The 21,367-nt window shown below is 42.8% G+C and overlaps 1 protein-coding gene across 1 annotated transcript in view; it reads left to right on the top strand.

Annotated features, from left to right (window-relative positions):
• The window catches only part of RASGRP3 (RAS guanyl releasing protein 3 (calcium and DAG-regulated)), a 30,453-nt gene extending 9,947 nt beyond the window's left edge, over positions 1-20,506 (top strand). Inside the window, exons 9-16 of the mRNA XM_010296301.1 lie at positions 5,570-5,647; positions 9,564-9,680; positions 11,959-12,074; positions 12,871-13,018; positions 16,466-16,502; positions 18,914-19,039; positions 19,590-19,954; positions 20,466-20,506. Of these exons, the coding sequence (XP_010294603.1) occupies positions 5,570-5,647; positions 9,564-9,680; positions 11,959-12,074; positions 12,871-13,018; positions 16,466-16,502; positions 18,914-19,039; positions 19,590-19,954; positions 20,466-20,474 (996 nt within the window). The 3' untranslated portion in view covers positions 20,475-20,506. The remainder of the gene's footprint in view (positions 1-5,569; positions 5,648-9,563; positions 9,681-11,958; positions 12,075-12,870; positions 13,019-16,465; positions 16,503-18,913; positions 19,040-19,589; positions 19,955-20,465) is intronic.
• Positions 20,507-21,367: the final 861 nt, after the last annotated feature.

The following is a 21,367-nucleotide window of genomic DNA, read 5'->3' as shown; positions in this document are numbered from 1 at the left end:
AAAGAGTTTGACTGTCTCTGAATAATTGTGTCCAGAACAGGCAATGTCTCAGCATTGTCCCCCACTCCCTGGGGAGGTAGGAACCAAATTCCAGTTTTCCCTCAGTCAGGTCACAGACTTGAGGTGACTCTCATTACCTAGTTCATTCTAGGTAAATGCCTTAACTGGAGGGCTATTGGGCGGGACCCTTGAGGTTTTTCCCTTTCATGCTTTGCTTTAAAATGCTCAAAAATGTGCATATCTAGAAAGTAAACAGTGGTCCTAGTTTGTGATGGATTTATGCTGTGGCTGATCAGGTGCAGAGCTTTACACTACAAAGGCTGACAAATACGTGCCTGAGCTTGGAGCTACCAAGCTGGTGTCGATATACCTGTGGGTTCATTGTATGAGGAATGGGGAAGTTTGGGAGAATAGGAAAACCTTCTCCTGTTGCACCTTGTATGGAACAATCTGGGAAAAATTCCTAATCCTGGTTAGTGGGACAGGGAAGAGAAGGGACCATGTGTTGCCCCCTGCAACACCTCTTTAATTTAAATATTGGACTATAAAGGCAGATATTTATTATCTTGTTTTGTTTTTGTAGGGATTGAGAGTTGCTTTCTTATCTTGTGTTTTTTTTTCCCTCCCTGGTCGTTTCTGAAAGTTCACAGTTTTTTACAAGCTTGGCTGTGAGTAGGGGGAAGTGAAATCCCAGGCTTTAGGGAACTTAGCAACAAGAAACTGAGCCCAAAAGGGCAGAAATTAGACAATGTGAAGTGAGAGATGGAAGCTGAACTGCTGCTGACATTTTCATTAGCTGTTCTTCTCTCTTTTGGGTGACAGCCTGCTTTCCAAAAGGAGCAGAACACTTCAGATTTTTCTAAGATCTTTCAGGTTCATATCCATCAATGTATCAACTGCAGTTTACATAGTGTATCTGTCTTTCCTTTTAAAAAAAAAATCTTTTCCTTGTTTTGTTTGTTTTCAGCAAAATGATAGGGATTTTATTTATATTTTCATATTTAATTCAGTATATTTCATTTACCAGGAGAAGCAGTTGAGTACATGATGGGTACTTTTTCACTTACGATGCTCTGACGTATTCATTCCTAATATTCCTCTGCTGACTTTGGTTACAGTTGAGCCAATCTGATCGTAACTAAGGGAAGCTGCGTGCTGCAATGTTGATTCCAGACCTGACCACGTGTTAAAATCAACCTGTGCTGCTTTTTACCTGTTAGCGTGCTTCCATGGTGGTACTTTTCACTAATGATGGAGACAGCCATGGGTATCCTAGGTACACAGCTGTAGGTATCCTAAAACCTTTCCAAGGTAATTATGTCTCCATAGGCACTGGAAGTGTAGTTGTGGCTCAAGTACATTTGATAGTGTGGGAGTTTTGATTTAAGATGGTGACTCCTGGAAAGAAAAAAAAAAAAAAGTCTACAAAAGGTTCCTGGACCAGAATTTTGTTACGTATCATAATATGAATATTCTCATTTTTCTTCTAGTATGTAGGTTTTGTCCTCATCTGTACGTATGAATACAATACTTTTTTTTTTACAGTGGTCTCTTAAACAGTAATAATGAATTCATATAGTAGATGAAATGTTTCTGTCAATTTTTTTGTTAATAAGAGAGTTTTAATTTCTAGGCTGGGTTCAGAGAAAGAGAAGAAAAGCTAGAACTGCTGCCCAAAGCTAACAAGAACTGCTGACTAAAAATAGTTGACTTTGCTATGTGCAAATGGCCTTTTAGCAGATTTAGCCTCCCTTGCTGCCTAAGTCAGTTTTCAGAGCCTGAAGAAATAACTATTCTATTTATTGCTAGGTCTTCCCTCTCTAATGTAAACTGTAAAAAATTTTCTCATCTTTAACTTCCTTAACGAAGTTAAGTTACTTAGTTCCTTAGCTCCCTTTCAAAATTAGTGAATGTGTATGAAAGTGTAGAGTGCTTTTCATCTGCGTGTGGATCAACTGACCCAACTATTTGTTCAACTTCTGCTGTTTTCCCATTAAGCCACTTCTCCCCAGACAAGCTTTTAGTAGGTGTTTTGTCCTGATAAGCAATGTGTAAATCCCCTGCCTGGCCTCCATCCCTTGCAGCGTTGCCTTTTACACCACACTTAGCGAGTGCTAACAGCCTGGCCTGTGCTTGCTTGACAAGTAAATCACCGGGCGCTCGTTTCCTCGTCCAACAACTTACACAAGAAGATAAAATGGGTACTTCATGGGCATGTGGGAATTTGCCCCGGTTTTTCTTTTCCTCGGTGGTGGAGCCCTATCTGCTCTGGAGGAGCTAATACCTTTGAAGGGGGTTGGAAATGGTGACATTTGGGGAGGCTGTGTTAAGAGCTGTGAAGTGAGAGCTCGACTTAAGAGCCGGGGCAAGGGCTTGGTAGTAAACTTCAGGGCATCTGGTCAGGGGTCTTATGGGAATGTTTCAGATGCTATTGTGTGTATAGACCAAAAGGTTGAATGGGGAGCAAGATGTCTCTCTGGCTTCAGTGGTAGCTGCTTGCATGGTCAGCATTTTGGAACGGTGGTCTGTCTCGTGCCTTAAATGTCTGCACACAAACTTAGAAGTCTGCTTCCCCCCACCCCATATTATTGTCAGTATAAAAAATCATCTTCTAGCTCACAGAATTTTAGCTTTGAACAAGTAACCGAAAGAAGCCAATATTTTACATGGAAGTTGACATGCCACAAATAAGGCAAAGGTTTGCTGTGTGGAGGGCAGGGAGACAAATGCCAGGTTTACCTGCATAGGAGACTACAAAAGCTGAGAGGGAGCCTTTAGTGATGCAAGTTCTCCCTTGTCATGTGTAAATGAGACTGAGTTATATGGGCAAGAGAAGCAAATGTGCCCCAACTCATCTGCCGGTGAGCCAGAGTGTTACATGAAGATGGACTCACTTCTTAGTGCATGCTTGCTCTTAGTCTGTGTGGTTCTTCCTCCTTTCCTGACTTATTGGCCACATTCACTCCATCTCCACTGACTCTGTACCCGGTTCTGTACCAGGCCCTGGCATCCGAAACTTGAAGCTCAGCAGAAGTAGTAAAAGAGGACCTAAGCTCAAGCTTGGCAGTGCACCAGAGAGGAGTCAAAGTTCTAATGACATTTTCATCATTAGAAAACTTAACATTTGGTAAAGATGCATAAGGGATTTCCTCACCTGCTGTGCAGTATTTCCACATTGGTTTTATTTCACAACATGAATAAAAGCCTGGGGGTAAATGTTTCATCACTTTCTGTGGATTGGAAGAGGATCTCAGTCTCTCAACTAGTCTAGAGTGTATTTATACTAACTGTATTAGAACCTATTTGGCATCACCATTTTCCCCCTCCACTATTTTTAGGTCTCAACAGCTATTTATCTAACCTGTTCTGAGACTATATGCAAATGACTGGAAAGTCCCAGTCCTTTGTACAGTCTAGTGAAGGGAATGAGAAATATCTAAACAACCAAACTGAAAGTCATCCACCCTAACTTGTGTTCAGTAAGTTCCACTTACAAAAAAGAAGCCAAGCCTTTCTAATCTCTCCTCCACCTTCCTCCCCCCGCCCAACCCCGCAAACTGCTTGGAAGAATAGGACAGCAATGAAAGTCAAATTAGAATGGAAATTGTCACCTGCTGTAAAGGTTGTCCTAGGAAAACTCTTACTAGACTTTATCTGTCAGAGCAAAGCTGTAAATGAGATATAAAATTAAAGTTTGTATGACTGCATAGTTATCATGCTGCTAATTTTTTTGCTAGTATTTGAATCTTCTGTGCTAGGCAACACCTTGTCCACTGTTTGGGTTTATACATTGTGCCTAATGAAGTTATAGCTGCTGCTTATAAGGTCAGATAATTCAGGGAGGGGAAATACAAACTTGTTCAGTAAATACTAATGCATTTCCATCCCCGAATCCTGCTCATCTGGCCTGCTGAGAAGATGATGCTCTTTAGTAGGAACAGGGCAAGGCCTTTTGAGCTAGAAATTCTGCTGTCAGTTCCAGTCTGGCCTGATAATATCATTTGCTCCAACTGAGTGCCACTTATTTATTCCACCAAGGAACTTTAAGAATACAATCACTGAATAAATAAGTGATATTTGTTACAGCAGCTACTGGATCTACGTTATCTTTAGGACAGGTCCTTACACTGACCTGTGACAGCAGCATGCTGGCTGGGTGAAGGAACCTGCAGGATGCTCAGGCTTTCACTGATGCCCGTAACCAAATTACGAAGCACAAAAATCAACATAGTGTTACAGCTAGACAAAATGAATAATGCAAAATCCAGACATCTATAAATCCATGTGTTCACTCTGGGATGTGTACCTATCTTGGGAAAGGGCACAACTCCTGTCTTACCCATTGCACAAAATTCTGCCTATGAGAAGGTGGTTCCTAGAGGTGGTTCTGCAGTACCATGTCACTGGTCCTGCTTGTTACTAATATAGCACTTCAGGTTCTCTAAAAATAACCTTCTGTTACAGTCATTTAGTCAGTAATTCTGTCTGGCTGCTGGGAAACATCCTTTTAGCTCAATCTTAGCTTAACTGGGGATTTACAAGGCAGGTGATGACTTCAAATCATGTCAGTTACTCCAGAGCTAGTTAATGTAGGGACATGATCAGAGGAGACATGCAATGTTTGTTTCCTCTCATTGCAAAGCATTAGCCACAGTGTTAATTACTTTTCTCCTTCATCACTCCAAGCAAAGGGGAATTTACTGCAGACCTGCATCAGTACAAGACCGCAGCTGCCGAAGTAAAAACAGATTCATCTTACTTGAAGTGTATTTATGCCCCGCCTTTTCTCTCAATAAGTCCTCTAGGGAAAAGAATGAGTATATGGAAGAAAAATCTTTCATTTATCTAAAAAGAGATGCTGAAAGGGAATTTGCCTTACTTGCTGAGAGGGGATTTGGAACAGGCTGAGCTGGGCTAAAGTGACTGGGATTGCTGTTCATGGAGCACTTTGCTGCATCAACAGCAGTGCCAAACCTGGCCTGTGGCTCCTGGGCCTGTCTCAGCAGTCAGCAGCTGCCCAGGGCTTTCCCAGAGAGGCTTTTGCTGCATTGGCTGGTCTCTGTAGAAGACCTCCAGTACTCTGGCACATCTTCAGGAACAAAATTTGACCAGAACACAGTCTGAGCTGCTTCTAGCCTAGCCCCTTTACAACTTCTTTGCTGCAGTTTCTGTATTCACTAGGTTATTTCTCTGAGATCTCTCATGACCATTGAGCTGCTAAAAGAAAGTCTTTTGCATGAGGGTGGTCTTTGATACCAATGTCCCTCTTTGGATAAGGTCAACGCTCAGCCCCTCTCATTCAAGATGTTGGGATGCAGGTTGTGACAGCCCTCAAGCACAGCACCTGCTCGGATCAGTACAGGCAACGTGTGCTCACCAGCGTGGGTTACGTTAGCACTGTGAAAAGCTGCTTTCCCAGCAGCTGCAAGCGGCTTCGGTGTGTATCCTGAGCTCCGAGTAGCAAAACTTCTTGTTTAGCTTCAGTGGGAGGTGTATCTCTGCTTACAAGCCTGTTATATCCAACACAATCTAATAAACATTACTGGTTTTCTCTCTTTTTTACATACAGCTGTCGCTGGACCTCTATCACACTGAGGATGATATCTACAAGCTCTCACTGGTGCTGGAACCAAGGAACTCCAAATCTGTAGGTCATCTTTTACTGCATTTTGACATATTGCTTATTTTGCCCGCATGCAATTGATTAAATTTTTAAATTACAGTTAATGGCTTTCCTTATTTGTATTCAGATAAAGCTTTTAGTGTGTATGCTTGTATAGTAAACACAGGCACTATTTATAGATTTTAGAGCATATTGGGAGAAGTAAATAGTTAAGTATGCCAGACTTCATTATTAATTATTTTTCAACAAAACCTCTGCAAGTCCTGGAAACATAGTTCTGCTTTATGTGAAGATATCCTTTGTAAGCTTATATCAATTATTTATTGCGTGACCATTACTTCATTTTCTGGATGCTGGTGCAGTTATATAAAACAATACTGAGTCCAAAGATTTGGTTTAGGTAAGCCACAGCACTAGCTGTATTGTTTTAAAAACTATTTGCTTATGTAGAATTGGCTGTATCTTGGGCTCTCAAGCACTGTTTAAACACCTCAGAACAGATATTACTTTTTTTTAGCACGTGCAACTAAAGATAATGCTGCACTGATGCATTTTTCGTCATGCTTTGCAAGGCTGAGGATACAGATAAATGTCCTAATTAATAGATGGCTTTTCATTTGAAGTATTACTATCTCTCCTGCTGCCAAAGTCTGGGGACTCCTCTTCCCTCTGAGCATTTAATCAGTGCATTAACAGACTTATTACCTGTCATATCGAGCACATGATGCTTTCAGGCTGATTCCTCTCAAGTCTGACACCAACAGAAACTAAGGGCAGCTGGAAATGCTTAGCAGCATGGGACAGCAGAGCCCAGTAGTCTGAGGTGATTCATTGCAGTGGTTTTTATGTTTTTGAAGTATTCTTATAAGCAAACAGAAAAGAAAACCCGCATAAGTTCCAAGTACATGTCTTCTGTGGGTTTTAAGATAGTTTATCACTCTTGGAGACCAGTTTGAGGATGATGTGCATGTGCTTTCAATAGGGGGTGATGAGCAATAGTAAGGAAGCTCTTGAGTATTTCCATAGTCAACCCTAATTCAGTCTGAACACCTGGAATTTCTTCACTGAGTCTCCAGTCCTTGTGGGATATGATTTGACCACAACAGTTCCCAGCAGTCATTCTGGCTCCCTCGTGCTTCCACGACTGCCAGCGAAGTCGGATTGTTACAGCTCTATTTTGTGGAAGGACTAAAGGGCCGCTACCGTAAATGAAGAAGATCATCACCTTGTGGCTTTGGTCTCCAGCCTGAGGTTTAAGAAGGACAAAAGCAATATAAACAGTGCTGTGAACTTTAACGGTACCCAGCAACTGTGGGAGGCCTCTGCATGATGATCAATGAATAACCGGTGACATTGAGCTGTTACAGCACCCTGATGGGTAGAAAGCTGCAGCTGAATCGACAGGAGCCGGACTATTTGAAGCATACTTCTCTTTGATGGAGCGCCAAAGCACACAAGATATTTTAGAGGGGGAAGAATCTGTAGAGCTTTCGTAGGTAGAAAAATTTGTCACAGGCAATGTGACAGCATAGTGTTATCATTCCAACTGCTCCTTGACTTATTGCTGTAGGGGTGCAACTCCTGTGCAGGTGCACTGCAGCCTCATGCTGCTGCAGTCGTTTTTGAGGCCAAAGGGGAGCTGATCTGTTAGCACGCCAGCCCGCTGTCAACAGCGGCTTGAGCAAGACTTTCATTCTGCTAAAACTGGGAGGAGACTCTTCAGTCAGTGTAGTGGCCTAAAAAGCTGCCGAAGACTGACCGCCAGTTACACCATAGCATCTCCCTGTCACACCGTTCTGCTCTTCCCTGCGCGTTAGGTAGCTACCTTCTTGTTGGGGGGCTTGCTAGAAGACAAATCTGCCTAGCAGAGTCATGCCACTGAAGGCACACTTACACAGTTTTTTTGCTTTTGAGTAGAATTTGTTTCAATGCCAAAATACGCAGAGGTTTGCATCCATCTGGGACACCATTATGCCTGTGCTAGTGAAGCAGATGGGAGATACAGGCTGAATCACAAACAGCGTGACCAGATACAGTGTTTCCGAACCTTCAATAAATTCAGCTAGGTAGTCTCTGGACACTGGTTAGCACCTTTCCTCATAGCACGCATTTCAAATACGTAAATAAAATTATGGTTGTTCATACGAATCTGTCAGTGAAATAGGAGGAACTGACATTTCCCTTTGGCTAGTGGGTAGTAACATGAAGTTTCCATTGCAGCCTGTCAACAAACATAAAAACTGAATGAGGCTTCAAGTGAAATAGCCCAGAATAAAGAGAAATTCTCCAGTGGATTCAGTCTCTTTCCGCCATTTTCCGCTTGGACTATCAGGAGTTAAAAGCTCTCTGTGAGGACTTGGTAGTCTAGCACCACTCTGACACTTTGATGCTGATCTTTGAGTCCCTTTAGTCTAAGAGTTTTTTAAGCGAAGGCACATTTCAAATTTCTTCTCTGACCATAGCTGTAAGAATATGACAATACTGGTATGTTACATGTTATCATGTAACATGTCATCTTTAAAAGATTGCTCTATTTCTGCATATTTTTAGAGCAAAAACACTTGCAAGCATGTTAGTCCGTCACTGTGTGGCGACATTAATTTTAGGATTAAAACATTCTTTAAGTGCTTTTGGCTGGATAGAGCTGGATGTCCAGGTTCACTGTATTTCCTCTTGGAATTGAATTCTGTGGATATAGGGATGTTTTTCTTCCTTAGCTTACCTGTGCAGATTTGTAAGATTAGTCAAGAGCCATTGAGGAACCGATAAAAGCTGTTCTGACAATTGAATAAGGAAAAGCCAAATGAATAAAGCAACCCACTAACACATCCTTTTTTTTTTTCCCCCTACCAAACTTGGTAGAGCATGACCTTGTGACCATTTTTCATCTCAGTGTTGAAGTCTACAATATCTTGGTTAAACACAATAAGAACTAAAATTTTTAGATGGCTTAATGATCTCCCTTTTAACTCGCACCAATTAATAAGGGAGACAGGACACAGATTTCTTGCTCATCAGCTAATGCAGGGGCCTTCGGAGGCTGTGGGTCACCTCCCTTCTGATCTAAGCCATGCTGAAGTTTTTCCTCTTGACACTGCTTCACTTGCTGGATGTACAGTGGCAGATGCAGGAGAAGGCCAGTATGCCTTGCAAGAATTTTCATGCTGCCTGGTGGGTTTTGAAGCCTTACCTGAAACTGTGTTCAGGTTTGTCCTATATTTTCTACTTGGACAAACTGAACTATGTGCCAGAGCTTCTCCCAAGGTACCGTAGTGGCGTGGAGGGAGATGGACTGCGTGCTCTGTGCATCAAGTGAGCTGTCAGCTACCATTTCCTCAGGACATTTTATTTTCAAAATAAAATTTGAAAATTTTATTTTCAAAATAAAATAGTCTGGCTGGTGTTATCTGGAGAGCAAGTCAAAGGTTAACCCCTTTCTGCCCAGGCTGCCTAAGTGAATTAAGCTTCACGTGCGTCCTGGCACGTCTCAGCTGGAAACCTGTGGGACTGAATTGCTGAGCGCAATTCTGCCCCCGCTTCTGCATCCTGCTGTCGTCTTGGTGCTGCACAGAGCAGGAGCATTAACTTACTCGGGCCACTGGAGTCCCTCACATGGCTCCTGGGCATGGTCCCACCAGCAGGAGCTGGGGCCAGGCTGCATCGTGGTGGCAAGTTCCTCAAGGGCTATATTGGGGAAAAGAAAAAAAGGGGTTTGGGCTTTACTTCCTTCTGAATCCCACTGTGTCCAGAGACCCTCCTTCCTTCCCCCTTCCTCTGAGTCTCATTGCAACATCTCGCCTGATGTTGTGCTAAGCACATTTTTACAGCACGGGGACTCCAGTGGTTTGTGGTTATAGCTCTGACACAGAGAGCTGCTTAACGGGAAATTCAACTTTGTAATTCAGATTTGAAAATCTTTGTGTTCTGATCCATCTCTCAGCAGCCTACCTCCCCGACCACCCCTAACAAGCCAGTAGTGCCACTGGAGTGGGCATCTGGAGTGGTACCAAAACCCGACCCTACAGTCATTAACAAGCACATACGAAAGCTGGTGGACGTAAGTATTTTGAAGAATATATTGGCTGAAGAGAACAAGAGCTTTGACATTGTCATCACTATAACTAAGTTAAAGCTTTTCAAGAAGTTGTTAGGACTGGGATGAATTTCAGACATCCAATAACAAATTTGAGCTTTTACTGATACTTTCAGACATATTTACTTTATTTCTGCAGTCAGTGATGGGATTAGTAAGCAGATTTCTGGATGAAAAGGAGCAAACTTTCAGGAGCATCCAAAGCCTGGCTGCTTTTCAAGACGTTTAATGAGCAAATATAAATTGAAAGGGCAAAGTGGAGTTTTTGCAGCTCTAGCCACCCAGTTTATGTCCAGAAACAAAAATACTCTGAAACAAGGACTCACCCATTACTATATCCAGAGAAGGTTTCCCGAAATTTTATTTCTGGTTTTCAACTTGCTGTCATTTGACTGTCCAGAGCATACTACCTATTGGTAAAGATAGCACTGTTTTGATACCACTTTAAAAATGTGGGCATGGGGTCATGAAGAATCATAGCTGAGACCTTCCAGCTTCCGTCTGGAAGGTGACATGTTCGATAATGCAAACAAAACCAAACACTACCAGGTTCCTTGGGAGAGACTGAGCCCTGTTTTGCTGGTGTGTCAGGGACTTTCAGTGATGTGAGCGGCATGCAGAAGAACCAGGAATGTGTTGTAGATAATGAAGCAAGATTTCCTTCTGCTTTTTACAAATTAATAACTGATTCTGGGAGGAACTACGAAATTCTGACTTCATCTGTGTTACAGGTCATTATTTGGGGTTGTGTTGTTAAGAGACCTTAAACGAAGTCTTCAGTTCTCTCACTCAGACTTCAAATATATCTCGTGGTTTACCTTTTGTATATGCTCTTTTTTTAAAAAAAGTTTCATTTTACTCTTAATGTGGGATGCCAGAACTGCACATGCTGTTCCTGTATTGCCTTTGTCAGCGCCATATGTGTTGATAAAAATCACTCCACATCCAAAACTCTGTGATAGCTTGTTTAAATAGGAAGTCTGTCGCAACTCCTTAATCTTTCCAGAATGTGCTGAGTGGGGTGGTTGTTCTTGTTCCTGTGGGTGGGGGAGATGCAGTCCTCCATTCCACAGTTTTGGCCTGGTTCAGGATGTATGATCTCGAGTTTGACAGGATTAAAACATGGTTTGGGGCTGTTATGGATATGGCTTACTGAGAGGCCCACACGACCCTCTACAGCTGTCTTTGTTTTGCCAGTCTTTGTCATTTACTAGCCGCTTCAAGTTGTGCTTTAATGTGTTAGGGGGTTTTTTATTACTGAAAGTGTTGAATACTACTTGGGTTTGTGTCTTGATTCCTTCTTGACAATGTATTCCTGAGGTCTGCCAGTCATTGGTTACAGGTATTAGGTGCTTAGAAATTGGCTTCGTCACATTCTTGTTAAGATAAGGACAATGCAAACACCCTTCAGAGGTCTCAGTATATTTAATTCTTGTCTTTGTCAACCAAATCTTAACCTGATGAGACAGTTTGTGCTTCGATGTGTCTTTCAGATAGTCATGTTGACTTTGACATGCTTATTTTTCCCATCAGCATCACATTTAATGCCCCTTACACATCTCTGCAATTAGTAAGGCAGAATATAGTAATCCCCTAGCAGCTAAGGAAGGCTTCCAACACTTTATGCAACCTCTTAAATTTGATCCCATGTCTGTTTTTACTTAGTAGTGAGCTGGGGTGAGTTGATGGGAGAGAGTTTTTGTTAGATACAAAGTGTTCATGATCTGGACATCAAAGTACTAGTGAACAAATCAGATCGAAACAGTACTGTGGCAGAGCAGAGGTGACCAGCTAAAAGAGAAGAGAAGCCAAAAACAGCTGAAATACACATGGGAAAGCTGCTGTTGAGCTGGTTTTGGTTTATTTCTTTTTTTGTGATTAAAAAGCATACTTAATGAAGCAAAGGGAATATGTCACATGGGGCAGAATTTTAGTGACATTTCCAAGAAAGAAGAAAAATACAGCAAGAAAATTATGTTTGAAGAGGTGTGGAGGACCATCACTAGATAAATACTGAGGTCAAGTTTTCTTTAAAAATTAGCCATTTTTTCCCCTACAGTCTAATAAATATGCATATTGAAGTACCGAGTAGGAATAAAAGGAATAAAACATGGCAGCAGAATATCTAATTAGTAATGTTGAACTAATGTTGAATTAATTTACATGTAATCATAAGGTTCAAGAGCTGGTGTTGATTCAGGATAGGTTGGATATTAGGACAATAATTTCCTTTTTTTCCCAGTCTGTCTTTAGGAACTACGATCATGACCACGATGGCTATATTTCTCAGGAAGACTTTGAAAGTATAGCTGCCAACTTCCCCTTTTTGGACTCTTTCTGTGTGCTGGACAAAGACCAGTAAGTTTGGAGTTTTCTTTGTGGGTTTTTTCTTTTCCTCGATTTAAAAACTCATGAAAAACAAATATTGAAGAAACAGTGTCTCCCAAGCTTCTTGTGTCTGACATCTTGCATAAGGAACCGAAGATCACTGAAGGCTGATTTCTGTTCTCATTTAACTTCTTATGCTGTAATCACTTCTATAAGACCACTCAGGCTGGAGTCCTGCTTTACCTGGTACTTTAAAAATCATTTATGTAATAGCTTAACGAGGAACGGGACTGAGTCAAAACCCCTCCAGTACTGTCAAATTAAAGTGGAGATCCTGTACCCAGACCAGGCATCAGATTTTCAGCCAGATTGGTGAAACAAGTTGTGTACAGGACAGGGGAAATAAGTGTACGTAGCAGAGAGAGGGTAACAAATACTCTAGGAGGTATATGTATTTTCTAGCCAGTTGGGCTTGATAATTCTTGTTGTCCAGAGTCTCTGACTGTCAAGACTGGTGGTCAGCCAGGAGCATGACTGCTTGGTCTGTGTGAGCAGTAAGTCAAGGTCCTTCACGTGATGGCTATGGTCTGTGCTCTGATATCATCAACAGGTGAGAAACCAAGGTCCATGCAGTGAGTTCAATGTTTGCTGTTTAATGTAGGGTAAGAACCGCAAAGGCTTTAAGGTTTTTTTTCTGCCAGGACTGTTGGGCTCTTTTGAAGAATCTGCTTTATGATGTGCTGCATTGTTTTTGCAACAAGAAAATCTTGAATTCTTCAGCGCTGTGAGCAGTGACAGATCTACTCTGCTTTTTTTTTCCGAACAGAGATGGTCTTATAAGCAAAGAAGAAATGATGGCTTACTTTCTGAGAGCTAAATCACAGTTCCAGTGCAAAATGGGGCCAGGGTTTATTCATAACTTCCAGGAGATGACCTATCTTAAACCAACTTTCTGCGAGCACTGTGCAGGATTTGTAAGTATGTTTTTAACAATAGCATATCTTAAACACAATTTTTTACCCTTTTACATAGACAGGGTGAAACTGGCTCCACACTTTGCTAAAGTCTCTTGGCCAAATATCTCATTGCATTCAGAAGCTGTGAATTGTAGCTGTGCTATCCAGTTTTGTTTTAGTGGTTCCTGAATACTGGCATTTCTAAGAATTACTGTTGCAGGAGAAAAAAGAAAATTATGTTAGCTAAAGGATATTAGAGACTATATGAATGGCCTTACTTGGTTTATCTTAAGTTCTTTAATTTGACTTGATTTCCCATGTAAACAAGCTCAAGGGAAAATGGGTGTCTGGAACAGAGGATGTAGATGAAGCAAAAGCCGTTCTTTCTCAGGAAATTGCACATGGCAACATAGCTATGTTCATAATTCTCTGACTGGCCATAACAGCCTTAATCCTTTCTCAACTGAATTAACAGATCTTCTAATTTGGTCAAGAAATCAAAATTGCTTCCAGCAGTTCTGTACAGTAAGATTTTTTTTAAATTTGAGTTTTTTTTTTAATTTGCTTTTTCTCTCAGCCATAATTTACCAGATGCCACTTATTAGAGTGTTTTATACATAGCTGGAAAATGATTGGGTTTTTGAATATTTGTGTTGCTTGTAAGCCTCCAACTTTTTCACTTCAAACCAAGTATAGTAAAGAAAAAGGAATTCCTATGATTTAAAAGTTACATTAATGTACAAACCCCACTGAAATCCCATGTCCACATTTAGACAGCTGAAGCAATAAGGGCAGAGGCCCATGTCCTCTGCTTATGTGTGGCCCGTGCATGGGGTGTAAACTCAGAAGGAGGTCCCTGCTCTCCCGTGCAGATCTGCCTCTGCTCTTGGCTTGTACTACGTGAACTTTTCCACTAAGTACTATTTTTTTGTGGCTGAAAGTAATAGCACCACGAAGGGCCAAAACATGCCTTCCTCTCAGACAAGCTCTGGTGTTCCTGCTCTTGCCCATGCTCCCGTCTTCCGCTCGCTGCTTTTGCGATGCATCTGTCTTGCTCAGATGCTCGTGGTCCCTATCGCAACCACGGATCAAGGCCACAGAGAAGAGGAATTCCACTTATTTCTGCTAGAACTGCAAAAACCTTGGAGGCAGCATCGTCAGTGCTGATTCAGGAGCGTGCTGGTGGGCTCTTGAGCTGACAGCTCGGGCAGACTGATGGGGCAGGGGCAGTCACGGGCCTGAGCCTATTGTTTCAGGCGGCCTGGAACCTCAGGAAGACGTCATGGTGCTCGTGACACTCAGTTCATGTTTGGAAGGCTTCCATAGCAAAGCAAGGCCTGAGGACTGCCCTGCAATGTCCCCTCCACCAGATATTTTTCTCCAGCATCAGTTTGCTAATTGGCCCTCGTTGGATTTTTCATGTCTCCCTGATTACATCCAGTGCAGGAATACAAATGAGTAAGGGGTTGTACAGGAAATGGAAATAAGGTCATTTTTCCTGTCAGGGCACTGAAGTCATTGGCATTGTCCTGTGGATGAGTTGGGCTGATAGGACAGGAACCAACTAGAAAATCTGCTGTGTATTTGTTCCGCATTTCTGCGCCGCTCATCCGCGGGTGGAAACCTAATTTCAAACTGATGCACTGATTCACAGTCAAAGTAATGTGTGCTGACAGTGCAGCAGGATGAATTGACGTGAAAGTGCAATGCACACAGTAGTCAATAAAATATCTGTTATTAAACCGTTACGAACTTTAAAGGTCAAGCTAAAACCTAATGCCATTAAGCAGCATGAAATGGATACGCCCGTGGCCGGCCACAGTTCCGTCCCACAGCTTGAGTTGCGCCACGTGGCGGGGTAGGTCACCAGCCACCCCGCTGAGCTTTATAATCTGAATTTGCACAGATCCTCTTACTTTGGAGCTGGCTCAAGCCAGCTTTGCGGCAAAGCTGTGTCAGACAGATTCAAAGCTTTAGGTCAGAATTCATGACATGGCACTTCAGCTTAAGCTTTCACTGCTGTGTGTAACCACAACAGTGGTGCCAAATATGAGCGGGAGGAAGGTACAGAGCTGAGAAGGTGAGGCGAAAGCTCTGCAGTGGGAACAGATTAGAGCTTAAATGAAAGAAATAACAATCCACGTCTCTAACTCTGATCCTGGGGGAAAAAAAGTCATTGCCGCTCTGCCAAGAGGGGCTGGGGGGGCTCCGCTGTCGCTGCCTGACCACAGCAACTGCGTTCACTGTGCATATATACAGCATTAGCAGGAAAAGAGCAGGCAGCAGGCTTTCTATGGACCCTCCTTCCACTGTTGTCCCTTCTGTTCTTTTTATTCACCGTTCTTCCACTTTGCCTAATCTATTTTGCTTTCTCCAAGCCCACATTAGTCCTTGCAAATTCTTTTGTGCAGCGTATGGGATTTTTTCCCCCAGAATCTTCCTATTCTGTTTATTTTACTCTTTCCTTTGTATTCTGAATGTTCTCCAGCTCTCCCTTTTGAACATTTCTTGACCATATTCACCCCCTGCACACTGCGCATGGATTCTTATAAATATGGTGAGGAGCCACGTGCAGTTTCAACTGCCTGGATGTGCTCACCCTCCCTGGTAATGTTTCAAATGAGTTCAGGATAAATAAACACTGGAGTCACTGATTTTCTTCCTTTAATGCTAAAGCTAGAAAAACTGCTCCTTCCTCTCTCTGCCTCTCAGAGTGGAAATGCTTGTTTTTATAATGCCATGCTGTAGATACAGCACTTCTGAGTGTATAGATAACAATTTGCTCCTACTTCCAAGCAATCTTGTTCATGTTGCAGTGAAAGCTTCCCAAAAGTGGCACCGCACACACTCTCTCCTGGAAGTTTAGCGTTTGGTTGTTACATACATCAACAAGGACAGCTTCTGGTAGAAGGCAAAAATGGAATTTAGTGGCTTTTCTGCCTGTTTCAGTCTTCAACCTTTTTTTTAGTGGACAAAGTCAGGTGGACAAATCAGATTGGTATGGCTAGGTGTGCTGGAGACAAGTATGGGAACCAAGAACGTAGTTTTTATCCCCAGTGGTGTTTTCTTCTGCTGTGTTTGAATGGCATGGGTCATTCATGTATCTGGAGAATGAATGCACACTGGAAAACACCCCACAGATAACGTTAAGTGAGCTTAAAAGCAGAATGTGCTCTGCTGCTTTCAGTAAGCTTCATATGATGGCAATTTTTCACCTGTTCCTGGAAGCAAATATAATCTGTGTCTCTCCTTCTCTGGTAGTCCCACTGCAAGTAGTAGAAATAAGGGGGAAGCCACACAAGTCTTACCACAATTAGAGGGGGAGGTCTGCCTAACAGGAAGGGTGTTAAGAGCAGTTGTATCCTGTTTGTGCTTTTGTAGCCATTGGTACTTCCTCATTGTGACCTTGTTTTCCTTCCAGCTTTCTTTTCTGATTCCTTGACGTTCTTTTGTCTTTCTTTGCAGCTCTGGGGTATAATCAAACAAGGCTACAAATGCAAAGGTAAATAAATATTGCATGGATTTTTCAAGCTATAGGTGGTGGGGTTTAGCACAAGTAGGTCAACTGTATTTTTTACTAAAATGGCATCTATTCATTGAAGTTTTGCTTCTACACTTGGTACTGTCTGTGAACAGTGGCTGCTGGTACGCTATGAAGTCTTACCGCATTAGGGGACATACCACCCAGTAGGAACACATCGGTTCTGCGAGCTAAAGGTCCAAAGCAGATACTGACTCCATGAGGTGTTACTTTCTACTAGCAAAGACCTTGCATCTTGGAAAACCAAGTGTCCTCATCCTAACAGTGAGACATCCTGAAATCTATCTGCTGAGACTTGGGGTCAGGAAAAGGTCTGCTGGCAATGCTGTCTGTCATGTACATCCGCATGCCTGCAATGAAGTCTAACTGACCTTGCAATGCAATAGTGGCTGAGCTAGAAATAGAGAAATATTTAATTAATTCCTAGACTGCCCAGCAGATCTCATTGAAGAACTTTTGCAGACATTCAACTTAAAAAAAATCTTAGAGCTCTTACAGCCCTCTCTGTTGCTTTCATAAAATGTTTAATTTCTTATGCAGTACTTGCACTATATTGAGCAGGTCAGACCAAGAATGACATTGTAGTGGTCCTCGTTGGCTTTAAAGTCCTGGACCTATTTATTTCTCAGGAAGCCCCGCTCTGTTGATTTTCACAGTTGTAGCTACATCTTAGTTATTCACAGGGGAATACTCATGCTGGGGCTTCATAGTTCTAATTATATGCTCTCTTTCCCCTTAGTCTTACACTGGCTTCCAGGAGAAGGGTGATGAATTGGCAGGACTGGTTTCTAGGATACACCGTATGCCTGCCTCCCTCTCCACCCATGAACATCTCTTCCTCAGAGAGGGGTGGGGAAAATGTCCCTGGCTAAACCAACGTATCTAATTCAGCTATTCCTGATTACTGTCATCTGAGCAGCTACGAAAGGGCTAGTTGTGGTCTATACTTTTACTGGTAGGATGAGGGAAGAAAGACAGAGTTTTGCCACAGCAGCCCTGTAAACTCAACTTGAGATCTGAAAGCTGAGCTCTGTCCTGCGTCATTGCTTGTAACAGTGGCCCAGCGGAGAGAGAGCAAAAGTGGTTCTGTAGAGTCAAAATTATAGGCAATGGAGCATGAGAGCAAGAGAGCAGAGCTTCTTGCTCAGATCCCAAAGCGGTCAACAAGTGTAATTAGTGCCTGCCCTTTGCTGCAGCAGCTGCCAGCTGCTCCGTGTGCCAGCATCCCTGGAGTGCTGCACCCATTACGGATGATTTCTGCCTCTGAGCACAGCGCTGTCATCTCCTGTTTTCAACCTCTGACACCGTGCTAGCAGGGGGAGGGAGGGCGTTCATCTCTTCAGGTCTGCTGCTTACCCCGGCACTGTGGATAATGAGATGAGATAAAGCTAGACTGTGCGGTCTGCAAGTGATGAAAGAGGTTCTTCACTGCCAAAAGAGATCTTCATTTTATTTGGGGAGGTGTTTACCTTTAGGGCAGGCAAAACCATAGCTGGGCAGGTACTTTTATATTAGTCATATGAACAAGGTGATGGGAGAAACCAGAACTCTCACCCATCATGCTAGAGCTGCTGCCCGGAGCAGAATGGCTCTTTCAGCAGAGAGTTACAAACACAACGCTTTGGCAGCGGCTCGCCTAGAACAAAATGTTAAGTAAGTCCTGGAGCAGCAACAGAGAAACAAAGGGAGGTGGAAAGTTTCAAAGAAGGGCAAGGGACACAGAGGAGAGAGCGCCTGCGTTTGGGGCACACATCCTCCACCCTCTGGCCCTTTGTTGCAAATAAGATCCATACTGCAGTCATACTTCAGATAAATGTACCTAGTGACGAGTGTATCTGCAGTGAGATGCAACGCTCAGCAGAGGCACGTGTGCAGGCCCTCAGCTAGTTTCATCCAGGTGGATGACACATGTCCACAGACCTTACCTGGTGCTGGTGTTGCTTGCTGAGCTGCTAGACTGTTTTTAACCTACAGTGGTCTACACTAACCTCCAGCCCTCCTTCCAGAGGCTTAGAGTACGGATGCTCCAGTGTTTTCTGCTCAAGTGTGTTTACTATAATGGGCCCTGCTGGGTCAAATAAAAAAAGCAAACCTTTTTTTGGAGGCTTATACGGTGGAGCAGAAGCTTTATGCATGGCATACACATGGTCATACCAGTAATTCCAGGTCTCTTACACTTCCCTTCTGCTGCCAGATTTCTATTAATGGCTGTGCCACAGAAAAGATCCATTTTTTGTAACACCCTTCACACCTTCTGTCAAAGTATTTGTTCCTTCAAAGTCCCTCCTGGTATCTGTCTGCTGATAGCCCTGAGGGATTACCAGATAGTCGTGGCTTCCCATTTGGTGACTTGACAATTCCTTTCTTTACAGATTGCGGTGCCAACTGTCATAAGCAGTGCAGAGACCTGCTTGTGCTGGCGTGCAGGAAATTTTCCAGAGGAACCTCGGTAGGCAGCAACCACGGCTCTCTGCCTAGCAGTCCATCTCTGCCTCCAGGTGAGAGCACTTTTGTTCCTATTTATTTTAAACCATTTCTGGAATCCTCTCTAATGGCCGGTGTCCTTGCTGCCATTTTTTAATTTTTCCTTTGTATCAATGCACAGAGCAGCACATGTACTTTCCACTGCACTGTGGCTTGTGTTCAGTGCTCAGATTACAACATTCCTTTCTGCAGTGATGGCCTTAGTCTCCTGCCTGAGGGTCCCTATTCTCTATACTGGCATCCCTACCCCAGCTGAAAATAAATTAAATAATAATTAGGGAAATTGTACTTCTCCTTGTAAGCCACTTAGGAGCAGGGGCTGGGAGACAGAGGGCACAATTCTAGCTCTGCCTTATCCCCTGAGCGTGCAGACGGAGGGAGAAGGCAATGTGCACACACAGGGCCAGAATCAGTTTCCAACTAGCGTATGGATATTGCTAATTATACCACTGCTTCATATAGGGTGTTACCTCCCACCCACCCCAGGCTTAAGTTATCTTTTTGTAAAGATCTTCATGTAGAATATTTAAAATAAATATTTTACAATTCCACCCTCTCTTTCAGTCCAAGATGAAGTATTTGAATTTCCCAGTGTTGCAGCGGAACACCAGGACCTCGATGGCAGAGCTATCACTCTTGTCACTGGCTCTTCGCGGAAAATTTCGGTGCGGCTGCAGAGGGCAACCACCAGCCAAGCAACACAGACAGAACCACTGTGGCATGAGCCAGGCTGGAATGATTCAGGTTCCCATACTTTCCCCAAAATGAAGTCCAAGTTCCATGGCAAAGCTGGGAAAAACAAAGGCTTTGCAAAATGGGAGAATGAAAAGCCCAACGTGCAGGCTGATATAGAGCTAGAAGCCAAGGGCCCACAACACATACAGGATCACAACGGAATAGAAACGCTCCCAGAAAGGCAAGAATCTGAGGTGAGTGCAGAAGAAGCCAAGACAGTTTAAAATCTGCTGGAGTCTGAGGTCTCATGAGATCATTTTATGAATTTCAGGATGCTTTTTTCATTCAAATTTGCCATTGCTTCTTGCACAAGAGTTGCTTTCAGAAGAATGCCAGATCATCCATAGATACCTATTTTGTGTAATGCAGTGTGCATTTAAGGTTAACACTGTAACTGGGGCTTTGGCTCTTGGTGTCTGGGATGTGCTTTTAGGAGTTGAGCACTTTTCTTTCTGAAAATCATTAAAATAGCCTGGTGGATATATGACTGAATTCTGTGCTATTTTACCCTTGCAATGCACAGTTCAGGGCTCCATGTCAGATTCACAAAAACTGGCATTCTGGTAAATGTACATGTCCAGGCTAGGGCAAGATATTGGTCTGATTTCTGTTGCTGTCACCCATAAAGTTTATACTTCCAAACCCTCATGCTTTTATTGACCATCTTTGCTAGCATGTTAAGTGCCTATTTTCTTCTGGTTACAGGATAGCTGACTGCTCACCTGTCTCACAGAAAAATGAAGATGACAACGGTAATACAGCAAGCATCAATGGATTGTCACAGACCACATTTGGCCATGAGAAGTTTCCCTGTACCTCGTACTTTTAAATTCAACCACTGCCTGTTTTCTTAGCTGAAAGGTGTTTTAAAGCACTATTTATTTTCTCACCAGTAAGCCATTTGGATGAACATTGCACGGACACAGCAGAACAGGTCTCTGCACTTAGTGTTTTTTCTTGTATGACTTTTGTGGAAACTTCCTCTACATGCCAGTGAGGATATATTTGGCCTCCTTTAAATATACTGCATCATTTCAGTACATCTGCCAGCAACAACAATGGTGAGAAGCCAAGCATCTGTTTGTTCGATAACACTCCTTTTTCAGAGACTCGTAATGATCTTTTAAGGAAAGAAGTAGGTGTGTATGTTGATTAAATCTCAAACAAAAACCTTTCACAAAGTCCTCTATGCTGAAATTCTTTGCACACCTGGGGTTTTGAATTTTGGCTGTGTTTACATTGCTACAGTGAGAGTATTGGTGTTCAGCACAGTGACACCAGTTCCCAGACTGGGGATCCTTCAAGTAGGCAGCACGTGCCTGACACTGAAGGAATTCCAAGACACTATGCATATGTCTGGTTACACTGCAATGGAGAGGGGTCAGCGCTGATTATGGTAAAACTAGTTTGTAATAAACAAACACCTTAGTTTTAAGTGTGTGTGTGTATGTATGTGATATGTTTTTCTCTGGTTAGCAGCCTGCACATGTTAAATGTACTGAAAAGCAACCTCCAAATTAGCAGCTTGCTAATGTAAGATATAGCACCTGAATCTGTAACAGTCTGAGAAGCAGGTTTGAAGTGGCATTTCTCAGAAGCATTAAGTT

This window comes from Phaethon lepturus, unplaced genomic scaffold, assembly GCF_000687285.1.
Source record: "Phaethon lepturus isolate BGI_N335 unplaced genomic scaffold, ASM68728v1 scaffold17001, whole genome shotgun sequence".
Classification (NCBI taxonomy): Eukaryota; Metazoa; Chordata; class Aves; order Phaethontiformes; family Phaethontidae; genus Phaethon; species Phaethon lepturus.
The sequence above is the reverse complement of the archived record's forward strand: the minus strand, read 5'-3'. Positions and strand labels throughout refer to the sequence as shown.